Source organism: Chroicocephalus ridibundus, chromosome 6 (genome assembly GCF_963924245.1).
Source record: "Chroicocephalus ridibundus chromosome 6, bChrRid1.1, whole genome shotgun sequence".
In the NCBI taxonomy this organism is placed as follows: domain Eukaryota; kingdom Metazoa; phylum Chordata; class Aves; order Charadriiformes; family Laridae; genus Chroicocephalus; species Chroicocephalus ridibundus.
Window position 1 is genome coordinate 67,534,402 of NC_086289.1, and position 20,932 is coordinate 67,555,333.

Sequence of the window (20,932 nt, forward strand, 5' to 3'; positions counted from 1 at the left end):
ACTTGATTTTCACTTAACGTGGTGATTCCTGACATTTTAAAATTGGCAGATGAAAGAAGGGCTCATTTTGAATCTAAGTTTTGTGACTGAATTTTTCAAGTTTGCTGACAAGCTGTCAGGCTGAATTCTGCTATTAACCCTGGAAAGAAAAGCCGACTGTCATTCTCAATATACAGACTAAAATGACAATTGTATTTGAAATGCATTGCTAGGGGTTTTTTTTCAGAAATAATTTAAATATTTTTATTAGTGATTCTATTTTAAGCAAACAAATTTTTCAAAGTCACATAATTTATTTGTGGAATTATATGGAGTAGCTGTTATTCTTCTCTTGGAAAGGTATGTGGCTAGTACAACATAAAGCTAATTTCTTGTACAGCTGGAGTAGGTAATTGGACCTGAGTGGCTGGCATGTTCCATCAGGAATGAGTGCTCCTTGGGAGGGTGGGACGTAGGATGTAGCACAGTCCGTGGAGCTGGAGAGCTTGGTTTGAGATCTGCTCTGCAACGGGCTTCACGTGGGATGATGAACCTGCTGATCTTAACAAGGTCTCGACTTGTTCCTGTGAAATTGTCTTTGTAACCATCTAGCCACTGAAAGGTGCAAGGCTAAGGTAGTGTATTTTGAAAGCAACCAGTAATTCTTGGGTTTATCCTATGGAATTTAGAGAATAGCGTGTGTTGGCTTTTGCTTCTAATTGATTGTCACATCATCCTCCCAGCTCAGGAGGAGAGGCACATTTATTACAATTTTGAATTAATTAAACTTTATATCCTCAAAGGAAAGGGCTGGTTCCTGGTAGCACTGAAATCAGCGAGGGCAAAAACCAAAAACCGAAATTAATCTTCCGTAATTTGTGTGATGATTTTGAAAGCATTTGTTGCATCAAGACTGTAGGCATCTCCTGTGTTTTAGCAATGGGGTTTCAGGCTTATGTTTTGCAGTCTTGCCTATCTTTTGTTATTTCTAATTAGTTTTAGAGGAATCTCAAAGTTTATTTTTAAAGCAGACCACTCAAAAGTGACTTAGGATCTATTCAAGTGTTAAAAGAACCAGTTTGTCAGTGACAGGGGTTAGAAGATAACAGCTTTGTATATGTATGTTCCACAGACATTTTTAATTAATATTATAGCTTTCATGTTTCTGACTCATTTGGCTTGAGTTTTATTAAAGGAAAAAAGTTCTTGCACTTTTATAATTAGGATTTTCATCTCCCCCATAGGTTTTTTAAAAAAAATACGTGATTTATTTATCTTTCTTTCATTATTCGTTTCTTCTGTGAGGAAGCAAGCTCACAGATTTCCATAAATTTCCATTAAAAAACCACATTCTTGCCAACAAGAGTAAGAGCATTCAGTATTTTTATGTATGTTCTCGAAGTTCTCATCCGAATAACAGGTATTAATTTACTTGGTAATACATATAATACAAAAATGTTATTTTCACAAGAGCACATAATGTAATTTAAAAGATGTTCATTTTTTTCCTTTTCAAGATAGCTCCTTTATATTCTGTTTTATAGCTGCAATTGAATTTAAGAGACTGTAACTTAAAATGCAAACCTGGTTTGATATTGTGGCGGCCTCATTTAATTTTGCATGACAAGGATCAAACCAAATCATCAGTATGGTACTAAAATTCCCTGGGTGTTCAGCCAGTTTCCCACTGTGGTTTCCAAAAGTAAGATTTTTTTTTTTTTTTTTTTTTTTTTTTAAAAAGGAGGAGGAAGGGAGAAGGGGAGATGAAAGTCAGCCCCTAAGAGCAGCCCTGAGGTCTTCTCCTCGTGGCTATCCCCATCTCATGGTCCTCACCAGCTGTTAGAGCTAGCAGCATCCGTGGGGTGTGCTATCCGGTGGCACGTGGCAGAGCCGTACCAGCCACAACGCATTCGACCCCTCTCCTCATACTTGTTTTACCTGTAAGGACAATTTAGTGGTGGTATGTGAGGGTCCACCACTTACACTACTCACTTGGCAATGTTGACATTATATTCTCTTTATGATCTGAAAAGATGTTAATATAATACAGTTTATTTACTTTTTACATGATACATAGCTCATTTGTGTTTCTTCTTTCAAAAATTGTAATATTGTTACCTATATTCCATTACATTGTGCTCTATTGTAGAGTAAGTTTGCTTTACCTATACGTACTTTTTTCTTAGCCTCATTTTTGTTTTTATTATAATAATAGTTGATTGTGCTCCAATATCAGTTTTTAGGACGACATCATTGCCATTAAGGTCTACTTGTTCTGATGCAGCTTACTCTGCTGTTGGAACTTCTCAGAGGGTCTGAGATTCGTCCCATGCTGTTCCCAAAAATGTGAACTTCCTTGGGACTAGACCACGTCTGTTCTGGAAGTGATTCCCCCCTGTCTGAGACTGACATACTTGAACAAATGTTGGGCATTTTCAAGAGCTTTCAACCAGATTGAGTGCAAGTGAGCTCTTCCACTTTGAAATATTTTGGTTTGTATTTTTATGGCTTTTTCTTCTTTGTTGCTTATAATTCCTACTGGTCTCATTTCAGACTAAGGTTCATCAGGTGTCACCTTAGTAATTTACACCTTCCCCATATCTGTGGTCAATATTTTACTGAAATTAATTATTTTAATTATTATATTATTGGAATTATATTTTATGAGATTCCTGGATGTTCAAAAGAAGGCCCTAAGGATCCAGTCTGCCCCTGTCAAAATCCAAATAGTAGTAAGAACAACAGCAAACCTCAGCCTTGATACTGCTCTACATCCTGCAGCTTGCCTTTCATGTGATGACGGCTAGAAAACACATTAATAAAAGTATTTTTCCTATTTCTAAGAGATAGAAATTAGCATCACTTAGACGTGCAGATTGCACAAGTCTTCTAATGAAAGATCTATAGTTCACTAGAGCAATAGTGCTGTGCTGGCCTTGGAGATGTGAAGTTGCTACCCTGACTGGAAAGAAAGAAGAAGGGAAAATATAAATTTACAGGTTGGATAAAAGCGGCCGTTTCTCTATAAATGTAATTTGACTGAATAAAATGTAATTAGGGTGGAGGAAGGCCAAGGTGCTTTCTGAGCCCTCGCTCTGCAATCGCCTGGTTCCCATTGTGGTGTTTGTAGCTCCGTGTCTCTCCCACTCCAGGCGTGGGCTCCTGTTTCTCGGGAGGAAGGCTTGCTGGCAGTCCTGCCCCCACCTTGCAGCACCCCTGGGGTTGTTCCTCTTCTCCTCCTCCTCCCCGTGGAGCAGGGGTGGCATTGGCACCCGTGCCTGTGAGCAGGAGGAGAGCAGCTCACTGCCACTGAGTTGGGACACGGGCAGGTGAATCCTCTGTCTGGCAATAATGGCAAAAGAGCAGAAATTCAAACAATTGTGAAGCTGACTGAGGAATAACTTACACAAAGGCATCCCTCCTTTCACCCACTCAACAGCTTCGTTACAGCTGATTATGTAGGAGACCCTCCGTTGTTCTCTCACTTCTCCATCTGTGGTGTGCGAGGAGCAAAGAAACAACTCTGTAACAAATGATGTTTTAAGAGCAATTCAAATAAGTTGAAAAAAAGATGGAGTTTTTCATATTGATCACTCTTCAGTTTTTCAGTTGAGCTGAAAAACATTCCTGAAGGATATAGCAAAGAATCATCCATTACTCTGTGAATTTTTATATCTGGGATTTATTTTTTCTGTCCCAACCGTTACTGCCTCTTTTTAGCTCAATGGGTTAGGGGAATGTTTAACTCTGGGCCATCCTTTTCCTTTCCTGAGCTCTTCCTTCCTCTTCCCACCCCTTTCCCCCAAGAGTAACTCACTCAAGTAGAAGGTGCCATTTAAACATTTCCATTGAAATTATTGAATTATTCTAAGAAACTGTTTTCTCTCCAAGCCTAAATATCAGATGAGACAAAAATTGCATCCAATTACGCTATTTTCCTGAGCTCAGCTGCAGTCTGGGGGGTGTGGGTCTTAGGTGAAACATTAGTTGACTACAAGATGTCCAAGTTGGTAATGTACAGCCTTTTCTGAGATGGAAGCAAATCTTTGCAATATTTAATAGCATCCACTGCAATGAGTCAGGAGCCACGGAAGCAATTTAAGCCAATTAATCCTTAGTGTTAAAACATATTTCAGTTGAATTTTTTATCAGACTTGTCTATGGGAAACACTATGTGAGAAAGAAAGAAATTAGAAATGCACTAAATAATAAATGAATGTACCTAACCAAGATCTGCTTATTTAAGTCTTCTTTATTATTATTATTATTATAAATATTTAGTGCCAGATCCTCAGCTGGAGTAAATTTGCTTAGCCCTATTGAAGTCAGTGGAATTGTGCCAGCTTGAATTCGCTAAGGATCTGGCCCTTAATTTTGCAGTCAGAAAATGAGACTATTTTGGGAGGAGAATAATGGGGGCTGTGAGAAGTTTGCTAATGATAACACCCTTTTCATAGCGATAACAGAAAACAATGTAAATTATTATTCTTTTGACTTTCATAATGAAATTCAAGGAACTACTTGATGTTATTTCATTAGATGTAAATTACTATTCCTTAAAGTATCTACATGGTAAAACCTTTGCATGTATTAAGGGACACTGCATAGAGACTGTAGGGTTTTTCTTTAATTTCTGTGGGTGCCAGTCTCTTTGTACCAGCATTTCTGCCATTCTTACTTTAAAAATGCCGTAATGGCTGTAGCGTGCTCATTTGAACAAGAGAGGCAGCAATAAATATGTTTGATTTTGGAAATCTGTTTCACACACTGCATCTGATTGTCCACCCTGAGTAAAGCATGCTGTAATTTAATATGGCATCGTATTAAAATCCAGTGTGTCATCTCATTTGGCTACATCTTAGAAACATATCAACAAACCAGATAGCGAAGCTAGCTAGTTCTGTAATTGCTTAAAAAAACCCAACCCAACAACTTGTTATTTCCATGGTCAAGGAAATGCACATCATTCTTCAATGCCATAAAATACCGTGCTAGCCCGTCCAGAGTGTACATGTTTATGTTTAAACACCTGTATTTCTAAAATAATAGCTTTTTAAGTGGAATATCTTGGAGGACTAAAAATAACATCACAAAACATGTTTGTTATATTCCTAATTGTTTTGACCATAGAATTAATTTTCAAGTCAAAGGGGGGCACCGCTTTTTCATCATTCCCGCTTCAGAATATTCAGCATGTCACAGATGTTCATGAATAATGTCCATTTAAAACTGTTGGCAGCGCGCGCTGGCGAGTTGGCGAGATGAATTAAATGTTGGGGGGATCTGACAGGCAGCACGCTGCTTTGTGATCATTCCAAAGTTCTAATAATCTCCCTCACCTTCCCTGCCTGCCGCTAATGAAAGAGAATAGGTGATTGCACCTCGGGCTATGTTCTGCGCCTAATGACTCCTCCAAAGGCAGATTTATGAAGAAAAAATTAACTTTGAATGAGGATTGAATTGGCCCTGACAGTCTGATAGACTGTGACACAGATTCTGTGGCAAAACAGACGTAGCCCTAATTGATTATCAATATTTTAAGCAAAGTGATGAAAATAAGCATTAAGTGATGAGAAAGGCAGTCTTAATACAGTAGGCAGTAACCGGGATATGGAAAGTCTTTGGGGAGGTCGGCCCCGCTTGCCGGTACTGAATTTTATCTGTCAGTTCTTACCTTTTGCTTCCCAACAGCCCTGGTCCCTTTTCGGGGTATTTTTTCCTTACAGATTTCTGACCGGCATGTTAATATTCTGGACAAGGATGTACGTGCTCCCCTCTCTCTGGAGAAGTTTGTTTAATATTTAACCCGTTTTGACTTAAGAATAACTTCTGCTATTTTCCGGTGTGCGGGTTTACGTGATTTCGGGTATTCTGCCTTTTGTGTTGTGCTTTCTCATCGCTCTGTGTCATTTATATCCAGCAGGCTGGCCACAGACTGCATTTTGAAAATGGTAGCAATTAACAAAAAGAAACTAGTGAAATATGGCCTGGTTGGTGTTAAAGGATTTATCCTCACAAATGTATTCGTTATACCCGTTAGAATAAGAGGAAGAAAACATTTGGGTTTTGCTTGTGTTTTTTGAGGTGAGTCCCACGTTACAGGATATATCTTCTCCCAAAAATATGTTTAATATTCTGGAAAAACCTGTATGGCTGCTAGCAGACCAATGCTCGCTAGCTGCACTGTAGCAGAAGACATTGTCCAAAGTAAGGAAATATTTTCCAAAATCACTACGGGAGGGGAATTGAGCAGGAATGTTCTCCCCAGGGAGAGCGGAGAAGCTTAAAAATGACCAGATTTGTGCTTACGGGCAGTTTGTAACCACGACCCGCAGCGAGCTCCTGCTCCCGCCACCATGCTTGGGTGTCTTCGGGAGCTGTAATTACAGTCTGTGGCGTAATTAAATTATGCGTAAGACTTCAGACAGCAGTGGCAGGAACTTCTCGTATTTGAGTATCATAACGTATTACTCAGCTGCCATGTAATTAGTGCAGGCAGTGCTCAATGCAGGGTTAGGGGACCCTTGTCCAGGGATGAACTAGGCAATGCTTGTGCTGTATAAATTTTGGGGTAACGTTATCTTAGCATGGACTAAAAAGATAAAATGACATAAATCTAGTACGATAAAAATGCGTGTAGGGTTGTCCCTTCTGGTTTTGAGCTAACAGCTTCTGGAATCTGCTCCTTCGCTGTTCCTGTCTCGGGAAATAGCTGAGAAAGTAGTTGTTTTGAATTTGTGTTGGAATTTTTTGGATGTATAATAGATAACTTTACATGTCAGTATATGAATATTCAGCAGAGAGGATTTCTACGAGCCTTGATAAATTTAATATACTAGAGAAAAATACCATGTAAATTAAATAAGGCCTTGTAAATTAATAATGGATTATACTTGTATTTTTATATGTGAGCTGACTGAATATTTTATAAGTGCAAAAATGTTTGTGTTTAAAAAAAAGGTTAAGTCTTTCTGATTAGCGTCATGTATGGCTTGGCTACATTTTTAGGTGTAATGTCCATATGTGGTTTTTGAGTTTGTCTGATTTTTTTTTTTTTCCCCAAATACATCTTGAAATGTATAGCCTGTATTTTTAAGTTTGAAGAGTTGAAAAGTCCACCATTATGTTAAATTTTTTAATTTTTTTTTTTAAAAACAATTTGTGGTTTGCAGTTGGTGGGTGTTATGACGCTCCTCTTTTTTTTAATTTTACCAGTAAAACAAATTGCATCCCAGAGTAGGGCTGAGCCACTTCTGCGCATCTCCCCCAGTGGTGTGAGAAGGCTGTGCTGCCCTCCAAAATGTCCTTTGCACCCCTAAAAGGGCACCTGCCCTACTTCTACCTTGAAATAATTCACATTCTTCTAATTTTATTTTTTTTTAATTAGCCTCTTTGCTTGTCACTATTTTACTGTGGCTCAGCACAAGGCTGGTTGGGATTAAAGCATCGCTCCTCTCCTGTGTGCCCATCCGTTGGGGAACGGCTCTGTGCTGCCCAAAGCCCAAGTGCTTCCACCGCACCGGGAGGGTGCAAGTGCCGGCTGTCGCTGATGGAGCTGCTGAACTGCAGTGGAGCATCCTACTCCAGCACCGTAGCTTGCTCCCAAACAATCTTATTTACGTTGAGAACAGGCTGAGAGAGTTGGGGTTGTTCAGCCTGGAGAAGAGAAGGCTCCGGGGAGAACTTAGAGCCCCTTCCAGTCCCTAAAGGGGCTCCAGGAGAGCTGGGGAGGGACTCTGGATCAGATAGGATGAGGGGGAATGGTTTTAAACTGGAAGAGGGGAGATTTAGATGAGATATTAGGAAGAAATTCTTGACTGTGAGGGTGGTGAGCCCCTGGCCCAGGTTGCCCAGAGGAGCTGTGGCTGCCCCATCCCTGGAGGTGTTAAAGGCCAGGCTGGATGGGGCTTGGAGCAACCTGGTCTGGTGGGAGGTGTCCCTGCCCAGGGCAGGGGGGTTGGAACTGGATGGTCTTTAAGGTCCCTTCCAAGCAAAACTATTCTATGATTCCATGAAAAGTAATACAAATTGCTTTATAATGTAAATACCTCAAATGGGCTTTGCCTGTGAAGCTGTGCACGTTGCTCACCAGCCTCATTAATGAAGGCAGAAGGTGGCACGGCGCATCCTGCTCTCTGGGAGCAGCACAAGAGGCACCCATAGCCGGGGGGGATGTTAGTCCCTGTCCCACCCCAGCTGCCATCAGGGTTTTTTTTTTTAGTGAGGGGCTGAGCCGCTCCTCTGCTCCCTCTAGGTCAGGGCACTTGGTACCCACAGGCAGAGGACACTGGGCTGTAGACCCAGTAACTTCTGAAGCAGTACCCACAAACAGCGAACAGGTCTGTATTCACATGTATAAAAATATTATCGCAGATGAACACTGCGGTTATCTACAGATGATAAATGGATAGTGAAAGCCTGGGGAAAATCATAATCTCTAGCTGTATTGCAAAATACATGAAGAGAAACTGCTGTGATTTTAAATTAAAGTTCATTTGTTGTTGCTGTTAATTTTCCATTTTTCTCATACTCAATAATTAAGAGAAAATAATATTATACATATGTTATAGGACTTTGTCTTGTCTCTGTGGCTTGGGAGATGTGTTTCTCGTAGAACTAACTGTAGCAGTAATGATGATATCCATACATTGAGGCTCTGCAAAAGCATTGAAAACCACTAGTTTTAGCAGCTCTTAAGCAGAGACAGGCTGACGTACATCGTTTATGCTATTCATAAGATGATTTATTTGTGAAGACCATTTGTGTTTTCTCTCTTTTTGTTTTTTTTTTTCCTCTTTTCCTGGAAAAGCTTCTTTTTTTTTTTTTTTTTCTATCAGATGTAGTCTCCAAAGAGATTGTTCTAACGTTTCCTGTTAGCATAATGTCATGCAGTAAGGCAGCATATTTTAATGCAGAATCTATTGATTTTTGCAGTGTGTTTTTGTACATCTTCGTGGTAAGCTAAAGGTGGCCGTTGGCTCCTAGTGCCACGTGAACTGATTAGAAAGTTAAAAGTATTAGCAAGACTAAGTGACCAGCAAAGAAAATGTATAGTTAGTAGAATCAACCAATTACAGTTTAATGGTATAGTTGAAACACTGTATTTCGTCCAATAATGAGTAATGCATTTTAAGATAGTTTAGGGTTTTTTTTTATTTCAGTATGTATCATTGGGCAAAGAAAAAACTTGAAGCCGTGTTTGCACAGACTGTAATTTCAACCATTTGCTAGATATAGAGTGATGCTAGAGCAGTGCTTTTAGGGATTCTGACAGAAATCTACTACGAAACCTTGTGAAAGCAGGTGTTGAAATACTTGGTTCTGGAAACACAGGGCTGCTCAGGTGCCAGTCTGCTTCTGCTTGCTCTCTTCCATGTGTGCATGGTGCGTCTTCTCAAGAGCACACATTTGTTTCTCTTAGTTACCACTCGCACATAGGGCATCTCGAGACCTTAACTACCTTCACCTTGCTCTCTTGCTGTGTTCAAGGATGCAGCACAAACAAGCGTTCTTCGTAGAGGGAAGATCTACTGCATTCCCAATGTCCATCCCATGCTGTGCTTGCCCACCACGTGAGCAGGTCACTGCACCTGTTTGCTCACAGTGAAAGGCCATCCTGGGTCACCACACGCTGGGGAGGAGATGCTCCAGTACCACACTGTGCTGGGTCATCGCTAGTTTGGCTGAACTTCAGGAGTTCAAATAGCCACGACCCTGTCAAAGTTACCATCCTGGACGGTCTGCCACTGGAAATACCGTGTCACCATTTAAAATATGCATGTTGCAATTCTGGGACAATATTGACCATTTCCACATTAACAGTTCATCTAATAACGCATCTGTCTTTCTACCTTAGTGAAATGGACAGTGTAATGTTCACGCAGTTGTCCCTGTGATGGCTTGAGGCATCCTGCCCATGCTTCATGTTGGAGCATGACGGTAGCTGGTTGAGTAAAACTCTTCGAAAGTGGTAGTTCTGAAATTATTTAAAGAATACCGGATGCAGCAGGTGTAAAGAAACCCAAGGGTATTGCTAGGATTGAAGAGTTAGGTTGAAAGTACATGTGTTGCACTTGGGAACTTGTTCAAATTATTTATACATTAATTTGCATTTCACCAAATTTTGGTATTTTGGTTTTCCTTTGTGCAGTGTCATTAAGTTGGACATTTCAAATAATTTGTCTCCTTTTTCTTGTATAAGCATGATCATTTCACTTTTGAAAAGGAGTAGAAAAAGTACTTTTGCTCCTATTCATAAAGGTTGTTTTTCACTCCACCTTGAAAATTGTCAGGCTCGTTGGTGACCCTCCTTTTTCTTTAATCATAGTACCAAGGGCTTTTGATTAGAGACATTTTTGTCTGGCTTTAATGCATCTGTTACCTGTGGGGATGACCCTCATTTTAGTCGGCTGAACAAGTCACTTCTTCAAAGCTGTGTAGGGTACGGTGGAACGTGGTATTGAACAAAACTGTAATTGAACCGTAGGTTCTTCTGTGGCTTCCCGGGCACCTGGGAGCCTCCCATGCTCTGTGACTGTAACGAAGAGCTGCGCCATGTAGGGTATTTTCACTTTCTCATTATCAGTTATCATCAATGTGACTATTTGCGTAACTATTTATGCAAACTGTGAAGTTAAATAGTTAGGAGGGAAGTGTGGTTGATTTGAGTAGGCTTTGAATGAAGCACACTAATTAGATAATGCCTTGGGATGTGTCTTTGGAAGAGAGAAGGCACCAAGTAGTGATGCAACTGTTAAATGTCAAGTATGCAAGGCAAAATGTGTTGGTAAGGAAATGACATAATTTTTAATGTTTTGAGCTTGAAATATTTTTCAAAATGCATGAGATGGGTCATTCTTTTCTTTCTACCCTTTCGTTCAGTTTCTTTTTCCTTTCCTGGTTTTTGTTTTTCACTAAAAAATGACCAAATTACAGGAGAACAGAAAACATGTCATACGATTTAGGAGGGACATAGATTATTAAATGCTTGTAGTTTATTAAAATAATTTTATCAAGTTTCTTAAGTGACAGTATTTTTGGGAGGCTTTATTTTCTATAAAGAAGTAACAATTTAGAGGGAAGAAGACACTGAATTAATGGAATTAATGAAGAAGAAAGAAAGAGGAAAATCTAGGTGAGCGTGTGAAGTCTGGATGGGAAAACGGACAGGAACCTGCATTTCTGGCTGAGTGAATGTTTGGCATGTAATCGGGTAGAGTCTGCTTGAATGGCAGAGTCAGTGTAAACCTGAAAATCTCTGCAAACCGTCAGTAAGACATAGTATGGGATAATTCCTGGCATGAAGTTGGTTATGCTATGCTGATTTACACCAGGTGGTATTTATGGCCCAGTGTTTCTCTGTGGCTTGCAAATTGCTGTTCTTTGTTCTTGTATTTAATCTCTGAGGTCTCATTTCATGTCCAAATTTTTCCAGTCAGCCTACAGATAATATCAAGGAGACACGGAAACACCTACCCTCTCCCTTTCCCAAATGGGAAAATATGCAAAATCATCCACTTTTTTCCTTTTCTTTTCTTTTTACCCTACTTTTCAGCGTAAGCCAAAGGGCAGCTGGCATTGCAGGTCTGCACTGAATGGGTTAAAGCAAGGAGGACAGGGTTCATCCCTCCAGTCCCCGGGGAATTACCTACCCTTCATTGATCCACAGTTGATCCGTACATTGTAATTGCTCCTCAACAGGAACCAAAGTTGCAGGTCTGGCAGGCAACCTGCATTTCCATTAGGGACCTCTCCGCTTGGACTGCCAGCAGCCTCCACTGCTCCCCCAAATCCCTGGCAGTTGGGTTTGCTCCTTCCCAACAGGGTGGGTTTGCCAGCTTGGGCTTGAGCCCCTTCTAGTTACGTGGTTATTGGGGTTTGGAAAGCAGGTGAAATGAAGCGGATCAAAGAGCTAGTCTGAGTTTCAAAACCCATCAGCATATTCAGATTTAGGATATTAGTGCATATGGAAACATGAAGGGTGTTTTGAGTTTCGTTTGGGCTTTTTCTAATGACACAGAAGGTACTTGATGTAGTTTAGTTTTAATTAAATATTAGTGTCTTTGTTGTAACTGAGCAATATTGTTCCACTTCTGCATTGCGTTTATTTGTCTGAGTAGCATGCCCATACTCTTTGCTCACAGTTTATTCTCACTGCAAAGATAGGATTTGTTTCTTCTTCCTTTGTGCTGCATCCAGCACAGTGAGATGCTGATTCCAGCCAGGCTGGAACAAGCACTTCTATCGTGCACACCTGGAAATGCCTAAAATTGTCTTTCATCCATCCTCTTGTATTAATAGTCCACTAGCTACTAGCAAATACCTGCACTTCATAACTTTTTATTTTAGTGTAGGTACATATCTCAAACATCTTCCGTGTGTCATTTTCCCATCCTTCAGAGAGAAAAAAAAAAAAATCAATAGAATTGTAATTTTATCTGGGGTTGGACGAGCTCTTAAATGCTGCAAGCTGGAGCACCTCTTTATTTATTTATTTTATATTTTAGAAAGCTTTGTAAGCAGTCAGGCTTTTGTCATGCTAGCGGTTTATCCATGCAGGAAGCCCAGGTTCAGGAGCAATCTCAGCACTCCAGCTACCTGGATCAATTAAAACCAGACTTTTGCTGAAGTGACTTCTTTGATCTGCTGGGGGTGATAAGCAGCTGTCTGTCCTCCTCCGGCCCGAGGAAAGTGCAGTGCAGAACTGAGTTCCCTTCCAAATATCAGGGCTTTTAAGTGCTTTTAAGTGTTAAGTGGCCAGCATGGGCTGTCTGTGGTCTCAAACACCCTAAAATATGGGGTAAGGGCATAGTAGTCCGCAGAACAGAGAGGGTGTGTTACATTTTAGAAAAAGTTGTAAGGATCTCTTAATGTTTAATTGAACTTGATTTGATGAAAATAAATCTCAGGTTTTAATGATGCTTTGCCAGTGAATAATGACAGAAAATTTAAAACATTTTAAGAGAATGGTTAGCATTAAATTCTTAAAGCACCACATGGCTTCAGTGACTTCTCTTGGTCGTAATGGACGGTGCCCTATAACCTCAGAGACTTACTGCTCTGTGGATATATGGGGCAAGTTAAATTGTTGTTAATGAGCAGTGTTGTATATAGAATTGTCCTCATGATGCTTCCTAAATTGCTACATTGTCCATATAATTAACCAGGACTTGAAAAGACAGCTCTGTTTCCGCTAGCAGAAGTTTTACCTATAGTTACAAGGGTTGGAAATTAGCAATTTAAAGTTAACAAATACAAAATAGAAATTGAGTCAAAGACCGGCAACATCTTTCATGTGTGTTTTAATATTTTTATTTTTTTTTGGCCTTGGGTAGCCATTGAGATATCCAATGAATTGTTCCTGTGCAGCAACAAATCGGTGAGGAAGAACAAAGTAGCATAGTGGAATAGATAAATCAAATTTAGGCATGGTAGTTTATTGAATCTAAATTGTGCCCAGTTGGCCCAAGAGCTATATAAGCAATCCATCTTGTGTTGATAATGGAGGTTCTTGAAATCCACCTGATGTTTGCATTATTAAATTTCAGCCTAATGAGCTCTGCTAATACATATTGAAGACAGTTGTAAGGAGTAGAATGTGAATCTGAGCGGGATAATTTGAAAGAAACATAAGCTGAGCATTTTACATGACTCAAGGGGTATATCTACAATTACACATATAACCAAAATTGAATTTAAATGGAATTTCTATTATCCTTGTCCTTTTACCAGGGAGAATAAAGTGTAAATGAAGTAAAAGTCTTTAGAGTTACTAGCAGTTTGTTTATATTATCTAATTTAATAGATTCTTGTAATGATCTTCACTGGCAGAAAAGTTTTAATATTTCATGACTTTAAATGTAGTCTAAATATGTATAAAAGCATGTAAGTGGAAACAGATGTCTATATAATTACTTCTATCACTTTGTAACACCACTGTTTAAGTTGTATATTTTAAGAAGGTGTAGCTACTAGCTGCAAAAAGACACCAGGGTCGGAAAGACCCCTTGACACCCCTCTCCTGAGCTGAATTTTGTTTTCATAAATTATTGGTTGATTCGGTAGGTGGAAGGACTAAGTATTTGCAAAACTGAATAAGCGTTTGCTATTTGTGCCACAGTATACGGTGATTTTATTACATAAGAAGGCCTGGTTTAAATTCTAAATTCTCTTTCTTTTTGGTTCTTTTCCTTTTGACGTGGTGATACTTTTTAGAACTTAATATTTCATCAAGTATAATGCTATTAGGGACTTATTCTCACTTAGTTCACTCATCAGGCAGTGAGATGGCAATAAAAGAGAATGGCTCCTTTGAGACATTAATGCTTTGGAATAAATGATGTGCTAGAACAGAAATTTAATTAATTTACAGAGTATATTGATAGTCCCTTGTTACTGTGCTGTATATTTTTAATCTTCTTTAACATCTGTAGTAAAGTGTTTGAAAACCCCTGCAGTTGAGCAACTAGTAGATAATTAAGTAATAAGGGAAGAGGTTTCTAGAGGGAAAAAGATTCTTTTTAAAGAATACTGTCATAACATGAATAAAGTACTGCTGCTGTGATTTGCAGTGAAAATTGTATACTACCTAATTTAATACTAAGTAATAGGTATTTGACTCCTATTTTAAATGCTGTCTGCCAGTCTGCATCCCTGAAAATATTGTTTTGTTTCTGTTTTATCCTGAAAAGAGGTTTTATGGATTACTCGCTATGGTAGCAAATCTTTTTTTAAATGTGCTCCATTTGTTTCTCTATAGTTCAGTCCGGGTGCAAGTAGGGTGGGGAGATCTGTATTTAAGAAAAAAAACTCTTAAAAGTTTTACTTAGCAAAAAATGAAGGCAGAGATTTGTAGTGAACTAATATTGCATGCAAAAGTTACCCTCCATAACACCATTCACGCTGTTGTCTTAACTGTAGTAATATCTTTAAAGAAAATACTGTAAGAACCAAATTCTGCACATCATCTTCATTGTGGAACCTACAAAAAGGAGTCCGAAACTGGGTTTATACCCCAGGAAATGCTGTTGGGCAAGATAAATTAACTAATTATAACATTTGTTGTTGTATTTTGTTTCTTTTCAGCTAAAGCAGATGAAGCATTAAAGGCTAAAGAGAGAAGTGAAGAAGAAGCGAAGAAAAGAAAGGAAGAAGGTAATGCATTTTTTTTTTTTAAATCAGTCGCAAACTAAAATCCTGTAAGTCAGAAACTATTATTGTGAAGGGACTAAGTTCCAGTGGGGCTGTGTGATTTTCTTACAAGGCATCTGAACCCGAGATGGCCGGTCTGCCGCTCCTCTGGGTCAACCACAGCTTTCTGCTCCTGACCTGTAAGATTAGCGAGAACCGCTAAATGCACCAAAAATTTCAACCAGATTTCAAAAAGTATTTTAGCTGCCATTAAAGCAACGCAATAATTTGAGACACAGTTACGCGTTAAGACCTTATGACCAGCTGATACCACTGGTTTGTGTGCCGGATATATTGCTTGATTAAAACAGTAAGTGGAGCTGTTAATTTGGCTGTGCGTTTAGTCTGTATGATGTCACGCAGTGAGCTAATCTGTTTCTTGATGAAACTTGGTGCACTGAAAGCTGGCAGGATCTGGGCAATTTTCCTTTGCAATGCAGTAGGTGGAAAGTTAACGTAAAGTGCCTGGATAATTGAAACAAATGTATTTTGCTGGTATGTCGGTGAGTAATGGGAAGAGACATTTTCAATAGCGTGACGGAGCCAATGCAAACAATCTATGGAGCCTCAAAGTTTCTCACTTCAGCCGCGATAGACATCCCTGTCTCACAGAAAATAGCTCAGTTGTTCAAATTAAAACGAATCATTTAACTCTGTGACACCTATTATTTTTTGCCTTGACTTAAACATAAGAAAATATAGTGAAGGTCTTCACTTCCTTGCAGAGGTTTTACTCTAGAAATACGTGTTGTTGCACATTGGTCACTGCAGCGAACTTTCTCTTTAGCATATTTAAGTGATGATAGATTTCAGGTTGTAACTGTTACTTAATACACTGAATAATCTCCATGAAAACGTGTTCCTGATTCTCCCTGCCCTGTGCCCCTTGTCCACCTGGGATCGCGTGGATGGTTACTCAATAATTTATCCTCCCAATAAACAGGATCTAGGTTTGAAGATGATGTTATGTTTGAGGAGATCGTGTATTTTTCAGAGCTGGCCTTTCGATGTATTCATTTACTATAAAAATCACTGTTGTGACCAAATATCCATCGTATTTTGGTTAGGGACAGGATGTCATATATGGAGGAGAGTAATATGAAGTAAAGCTGTTTAGGACAGCTTGAAATTTAAGGAGAAGTTAGGAGATTGAGATACTTTTAATTCCCAGTGTGATATGAGGTTAAGATCATTAAGCTAAACCAAAACAGGAAAAGTCATGCAAAACAGAAGAGGCAGTAGGTTGCATGAGTATGTATCAAATAGAAGAAAACACCGATCTTTACAATTTTACTATGCCATCTCCTCATCTTTCTTTCCAGTCTCTTTAATCTTACTGGAAACTCTGCTTGTGCCTGCCCCCTCTTTTCCTATCTCTGAACACAAGAAGTTGATCTTCGAGGTAAAGACAGGAACTTTCATTTTGCATCTGCTGTGCCTTCATCTCTTCTCATCTCTCCTCTACCATCCAGGCACCAGAGCCTGATTCTCCTTCCGCACTTGCTGTGTTTAACCCCCACTACACTGCCTCCTATTTATTTCCTGAGGACAAGATTCCTCCTTATCCTGCTTTGACACTGTTATTTTCCAGGAATCCTTCCCAATGACCAAGGAGTCTCAAACAGCGAATCTCTGCTTGCATTTCTTCCCCTGAATTCCCATTTCATATCTTGGTCTGAGCTGAGGCAGTCTTCTAGGGCTCCAAAGGTTCTGAATTTTATGGAAATCTTTTACATATTTATTTGATTTTGGAACAGGTGATTAGCAAGATTTTTGGATTAGGAAAATACATCCCGCCGGTTTCCATGTTGCCATCTCTTCTTAGGTATTGACTTCAGGTGCTGTTTCTCTGGTTATAATCAAATTTCTCCAATTTTCTTCCTTACCTGTTTTTCCTTTATCTGGAGTTCCAGCCTCAATAATTTCTGAAGGCAATTTAAAGCTTATTTGCACTTCAGGTACAAACAAGCTTCCTTAAATCCTCATGTGTTGAATGAGAAAATTAAGTATACTTTGCAGGTCTGATTCAGCTGGTTGCTGTCCTACAGGATTTATACCTTTTTACATGATTTCCCATCCCCTCTTTGTTTTTACATTTAGTTGTCTTTAATAAGCTCCAAATTGTGGGACTTACGGTGAAGTATGCTGAGTATGTATTTCAAAACTCTAACGTAATCTTTATTAAAAATTCATGCAATTGATTCCCTTCTGTGTTTGAGTTTTGGTTGTTTGGTTTATTGTTTTTTTTTTTCCAGAAAATCATTTTGCATTATGGGGCTAATCCAAAGAAACTAATATGTACTGACTGCTTAAAAAAAACCCAGCAATCCAGAAGTCCCCAATTTCAAATACCTAACAGTGGATGAAATTGAATCCCGTTCTAGCACACTTTCATGGGCTTTATGAGATAATGCTTTATTTGGTGCTAACCACTGTCCACCCATTCGGCTCAGCTTCAGAGGACTGGTTAATTTGGCAGTCAGCTTTCACTCATACCAAGTGCTTGGTAATTACAGGCTTATTTAGTTCCTGACAGAGTTGTTGCTGTTGGCCCTGTGCAGTTTTAGGTATAACATTCGGGTCTTACCGAGTGTCTTGTACCTGAAGCCCCTGCTGTGCTTGACAAAACAGAAAAATACCGTGTAATTATCTTTGAAAAATTTCAGCTAATCAACTGCATTTCTTCCTCTGTTTGAAAGAGGTTGGAGGTGTTCACATTTAATAAACTTTTAGTTTAATGATGTTTAAAAACCAGTGAAATGGATGCTAAGCTTTTTTTCACTTCAAAGGGTATTGGGCAATCATTACATCTGAAGGAAACACTTTCTTTTATGTTAATTTTCTAATTATATTATCTGGGATACACTGCGAGAACTTATTATAATGGACACATTGATGCTTCTGCATCCGATCTCTGTGGGACGGATCCTGGAACATCCCCAAAAGGAGTGTTGCCACCGCTGGACCAGCCGATGTGACCCCAGGAGAGCCACACGGTCCTGCTGCCCGTGGGGCACACGCCTTGGGGGGGTTGTTATAGATTAAAGCTAAATTGGGAGTGATTCAGAAGTGTCTCAAGTAGAAGTTGATAACGGAGGATCACGGACAACCGCAACTTCAAAGCAGAGCGTTTATTCCCACTGCTTGTCCTGCAAGCTGAGCAGGCGCTGCGGGTGGCTCCACACCTTTGAAGTCTATGGGGTTTACTTTAGCTACATCAGGAGTTTATTAAGCCCCTGGCATACCTCTTCAGGTAAACCATCGGGTATGAAAGCGGTCTTTTTGTTTGTAGGACAGGAATCCAGGACACTTAAAAAAACCTGAAAGTCCCAAGTTTGGAATGACAGTGTTTCAGAGCTGTGTTTCCCTGAGCATTATGATTCCTCCAGTATTTTGCAATGTATCTAATATACTGTCCAGAACACTTGCAAAATATAATATACTTCCTCTAATTTGCCTTCTGGATACAGTAAGCAGAGTGGGTTTGTATAAATGTAATAAGGTTGGGACTTGATTTAGAAATTTATCTGTGATGACTTTCCATAACAGCAGACACTAAAATGTCATCTGTGCCTTTAAAAAGATTCCCTTGCACTAAAAAGGCATCACAACATACATTTTATATATATAAAAATAAAACCCTGCAAAAATCTGTAACCCCCTGAATTATCTAGCCTAGCAAAATGAAACAAACCCCAAAAAACTGTGCCTATATGTTCCCAAAACTTTGCTCTCTTAGCATCTAGTGGCTCACTGATCTTAATTCCCTCTTTTCTTAATAGCAAAGAGCTGCTCGTAACATCGGGGCTCTGAACACGGTTCTTTCACCCTCTTCTGCAAAACAGCTTCCATCTGCTGTGCGTAGCCTTTCGATAGCTTTCTAGGAGGATTAGGTGGAGCAAGATCATATGAATATCTTCCTAGCAAATGAGTTAGAAGTCTAGGAACTCAGATTGATAAACCGTTTTTCTGTTCCTGCGCGGTTGTGTTCTTGCGGGAGAAGTCTCTGTCTTGTGATGGCTCCAGATGGCTCAAAGTTCAAGTGATCTCTTTTCTGACTTGTCTGCAAGATGATACTCGAAATCTTTAATTCCCCTTCTGATCATTGAAATGAACTGCAAATGGGAAGAGCTCCTCTTTTCTGCCATAATGCTTGGAAAGGGCTGAGGTAGAAATTCCTGCAGATTTTTTTGCTTCTGCGAACTTCTTCCTAAGAAATCATTTTACTTGTCCTCCAAGGTGCCCGTTGCTCTGAGGCTGGCCAGGCATTGGGCTGCTGGTAGGAGGAGCTGAGCATCACTTGGGGTTTTGTTTTTGCACTTTCCTTCACTTATTAAACTGTATTTATCTCAATAGATGTTTGGGGAGGAGGGGGTGGGTTGTTTGGGGTTTTTTTTGTTTTATTTTGATTTTTGCATTTTCTCTGCCTGTTCTGTCCCCCGCCGCGCTGGGGACAGTGAGTGGGAGCTGTGTGGGTGCTTTATCTGCTGGCCGGGGTCAGCCCAGAGCAAAGCTGTACCTCTCCATCATCTGGCTCCGCTGCTGTGCTGTGTGGGCTGCTCCCTGCACAGAGAATGCCTTCAAAAAGGCCATATAACCCTCCGTCGGGGACTGGCGTGGGGTTGATTATGGAATGAGAACATGTGACTAGAAGACAGTCACCTAAGCCTGTTGCATTAGATGCCCCCCTACTAAACTGTGTTTCTCTTACAGTGTGTAAATGAGAGTGCTGTATTCAGAACGTAACGCTTCAGGGGTATACATAGAAATATATTTTCTGTAATAGTGCTAAGGGTAGTGTTTAGTAGATATTGAGTGTTTCTGGTCTGGGGATCTCTACCAAGTCTCTCCAAATTAAGTTATGAGCTCTGCTGAGTTAAAGCTTTGTGTATCCTTCACGACTTCATACAGGACTAATTTCCCTCGGCAGAATTGCATTATACCCACTGACCCAGGCACGGTCAGCATCCCCACTGAATTGATGTTATTCACCTAGAGAGAGAGACAGCTGAAAAAATAAAGTATTCCCAGGGTCCAGAAATCTCCATTCAGCTCTGAAGCTGTGTGGTGAAATCCCTTTGAAACTGGAAAAAAATACTTTGTAAAATATCATAAATTTATCTTAAAATCCCTCAAGTTGGCTTTTCTGACTTTGAGAAAAAGCGTTTTCAAAGCCCTTAGCTTTCACTACTTCAAAGGCAATTTTGAAAATTTTGAGTTAGTGGAATAATATCTATTATATAGGTGTATAATATCTGTTTGCCTACAGGAAAGCTGGGGAGGGGCTCTTGATCAGGGAGTGGAGCGATAGGATGGGAGGTGACAGCTTTAAACTGAAAGAGGGGAGATTTAGATGAAACATGAGGAAGGAATGCTTGACTGTGAGGGTGGTGAGCCCCTGGCCCAGGTTGCCCAGAGAAGCTGTGGCTGCCCCATCCCTGGAGGTGTTCAAGGCCAGGCTGGATGGGGCTTGGAGCAACCTGGTCTGGTGGGAGGTGTCCCTGCCCAGGGCAGGGAGGTGGAACTAGATTATCTTTAAGGTTCCTTCCAACCCAAACCATTCTGTGATTCTATGAATATCTATCAGCAAGGAATATTTAAAACAGTTTTCCAAGTGGTAGGAAGTCTAAGCAATGGTAACTTAGCACTTACCTATAAAAGGTAACTCAGGAACATTATCTCCTTTGAATCCATGGCTGTAATGATTTTCATTCAAAATCAAAATGTTCTAATTACCTAGTTTGGTTTACTTTCGGACTGTGTG

The 20,932-nt window shown here is 39.8% G+C and overlaps 1 protein-coding gene across 1 annotated transcript in view; it reads left to right on the forward strand.

Moving 5' to 3' along the window:
* The window catches only part of RSRC1 (arginine and serine rich coiled-coil 1), a 171,547-nt gene that overhangs the window by 122,540 nt on the left and 28,075 nt on the right, over positions 1 to 20,932 (forward strand). The window contains exon 7 of the mRNA XM_063339869.1: positions 15,064 to 15,132. Coding sequence (XP_063195939.1) covers positions 15,064 to 15,132 — 69 coding nt within the window. The remainder of the gene's footprint in view (positions 1 to 15,063; positions 15,133 to 20,932) is intronic.